The following is a 2,953-nucleotide window of genomic DNA, read 5'->3' as shown; positions in this document are numbered from 1 at the left end:
AACACAAATAGAGGGAAAAGAAGTGGTCTGGATCGAAGGAGGGGGAGGGGGAGGAGGAGGGAGAGAAGAAAGGCGGGGAAGAGGAAGATTTCGCGCGGTAATGGAGGGGTGTGAACGGCCTTCAGAGACCTCACACGAGAGAGAAAAGTATCGATGTGGAAGGTTGATGGAAAGTGCTTCCTGTGGAGGACATGGGAAGGAAAGAGGAAGAAAGGGGAGAGGAAACGGCGGTAGACGGACGCATGCACGACGAGAAATGGCGCGAAAAAAGAAAGGGAGCAGCACCTGGAATAATCGAGAAAGCGAAGGGGAGGAGACGGCTCATTCATTGTGGGAACGAGGCCATTGATGATGACAAAAGGGGTCAGGAAGAGCAAGAGTCGGAGAACTACCACCAAGGCGTGCAAGGAAGGGATGAGTCGACAGGGAGGCTATTGATGCCCAGAGGGTGACGGACAGGAGGGAAGGAACGGGCATCAATATTCCATTTTCCTCGCAAAATCACGGGTTAGGGTTAGGGGCGCAAGCCCGTGTCCTTGGGCCGGGGGGAATTTAATTTCCTTTTATTTCTTTCAAACTTCCGGCCTCGCCATCTTCGTTCGCAATACCTCCTTCTTCCTGTGCGTATTTTGTTCGCTTTCCTCCTCCCCGTCCTATTCTACGAGTCCTCTGTGCGTACCTTCATTCGAGAGAGTGATTATTCACAAAGGGCAACGGCCCCCCAGAGGAGCACCAGGGCGGGCAGGGAGGGGAGGAGGAGGTGACGGAGCAGGAAGGGAGAGAAGGGAAGGGGGAGAAAAAGTCGTCGTAGACAAGGAAATGGTTGTGCTGGGCCCGGTGTTTCTTCAAGGCAAAGTGCTTGGCTAGGAAGGGGAGGAGTCGAGGGGAGGGTCGGTCGAAGGCCAGACAGTGGGGCCCAGAAATCCCTTCGTGAGACAGCGCCAGGCGCAACAAGGAGGCGCCCAGACCCTTCCGTTGCCAGGGGGAGGCGATGAAGAAGTCGAGGAGGCAAAAGGGATTGGTTTCGACGAGCTGGAGGGAGAGACGAAGGGAAGGGGGGAGGGAATAAGGAGGGGAGGGAAGGTCGGCAGAAGAAACCATGTCAATATGCGGCGCTGACATTGCAGGGTGGTCTGTCCTCTTGCTTTCGCACGTCCTTACCTGTCCTTGAGGATTTGTCAGGTACAGGTGTTTTTGGCCTAGCTTGAGAAGGCCCAGGGCGAGGAAAGAGGAGGAGGGGGAGGAAGGGAAAGAGGCAGCGGGGGAGGGTGTCGACGCCGTGCATGGAAGTGATGAGGATGGCGATAATGGACTGCTCAAGGAAGGGGATGAAGGAGCGTGCGGCAGGTCAAAGGCAATGAAGGAGGCAGAAGACGGTAGGATGAAGATGTACGGCGGGGACGTGGAGGGTGTCACGGCCTCGGCGGGCTGGGAGCAGGGCGGGGAGGGTACAAAAGGAGGGGAAGACAAGAAAGAAGCAGAGGGAGGAGGCGTGTCGGCGACGTTGCTCGCGGTAGAGGCAAGTATGTAAAGAATGTGATCATCTGATGCCTGAAGGGAGCGGATAGTGGAGATGGGCCTCCGCAGTCCCTGGGCACGGGCAGAGCAGGCAGCCAGGCTGTCGATGGCTGCACACGCCGAAGGAGGAAGACACGCTGTCGTGCATGTGAGGAAGTGCGTGAACGAACGAGATGGATAAGCGGGAGGGAAGTGGTGGGATGAAGCACGAGGGGGTGGGGGGGTATAGTTGCGGCCGGACCTAAGGCGGCTTTGTCAAAACGAAGGGCAGTGTAAGAGGTTCGACCATCCTGTGCCACATGATCGCATCCTCTGTCCTTAGTCGTTTCCATGCCGTCCCAGCGTGAGGACTGTCGGTCGTGGGCCTGTTGTGGTCCAGGATGGGATTATGTGGGGGTTATTAGACGTGGTTTTACGCGGCAAAAACATGAAAATTTGCCTCCCCCCTTTCGTCATCGAACCTTTCCCTCACGGCACAGGGCGAGGAGCAGGGCACCCAGCCTTTTTCAGGTTTTCTTTGTAAAGGAAGCCAGGACGGTCCTTAGAAAGAAACTAACGTAGCCATGGAGTTCATCTACGATAGGCCTGGCGTGGATGTGTGCGGTGGGAAAAGCCTAAATTGAGTGCTGGCGTTCGGCGCTTTTGCGGTGCCCTGCGTGTGGGAGTATCATGTCTCTTGTTCTATTCCTAACGCTTTTTCTATCCCACGTTTCCCCACGTATTTTTCGCCCACACTGCGGCACCCGACGACATCACCTACGTTCATTGACGTAAGTTAAGGTATTGCGACGTATTGGATTCATGGTTGGCACCGAAGAGAACGTGTCGCCCGTGCTCGTCCCCACAATCTTGCGCGATGGAACAGCAGCAGAGGGGATGATGACTGACCTGGAAAAAAACGACGTGGTCAAAGAGAAATCACAACACCCGCCAACTCTCTTGGAAGGAAAGATGCAAGAACGCAAGGATGGTGCTGTCGAAGACCCCATCCAGGACAATGAACTCCTGCAACCTGCCCCCGGGGAAGAGGAGAGGGTCATGCCTGAGGAAGAAGGGATGCCCGTCGACGACGCTGTGTCGTCCAACTTGCCTCCGTCTTCTCCCCCATCCCCGCCATTGGACAACACGGCTTCTACAACCGCCTTGGAGGCGCGGGCGGAGGGACAAGGAGAATCATCGGCCGAAAAAGAGGGACATATGGAAAACATGCATCAGGGAGGCACGAGTGCAGTGGAAGAGAATATGCCTTCCACGGCGGGGCCCGCGGCTTCCAGCCCACCAGAAAGCACGCCCGAGGTCATGGACTCCCTGGAAAAAGGCGAGGAAGTGTCGACCACGTGGGGTTTGGGTGTCATCACAGACATTCGGGCCGGGAGCACGCCGCCGGCAAAGGGCCCCGGGGAGACATACGTGGTCAAGGCCTTGACCTGGCGCA

At 56.6% G+C, this 2,953-nt stretch overlaps 1 protein-coding gene across 1 annotated transcript; it reads right to left on the bottom strand.

Annotated features, from left to right (window-relative positions):
• Positions 1-681: 681 nt before the first annotated feature.
• NGA_0112700 (uncharacterized protein) lies at positions 682-2,321 on the bottom strand (the record flags this gene model as incomplete). Its single annotated transcript, XM_005855152.1, has 2 exons — positions 682-1,655; positions 2,279-2,321. The coding sequence occupies 2 exons, from the start codon at positions 2,319-2,321 to the stop codon at positions 682-684; spliced, it is 1,017 nt and encodes a 338-aa protein (XP_005855214.1).
• Positions 2,322-2,953: the final 632 nt, after the last annotated feature.

Source organism: Nannochloropsis gaditana (genome assembly GCF_000240725.1).
Source record: "Nannochloropsis gaditana CCMP526 unplaced genomic scaffold scaffold275, whole genome shotgun sequence".
Taxonomy (NCBI): domain Eukaryota; class Eustigmatophyceae; order Eustigmatales; family Monodopsidaceae; genus Microchloropsis; species Microchloropsis gaditana.
This window is presented reverse-complemented; position numbering and strand designations above follow the sequence as displayed.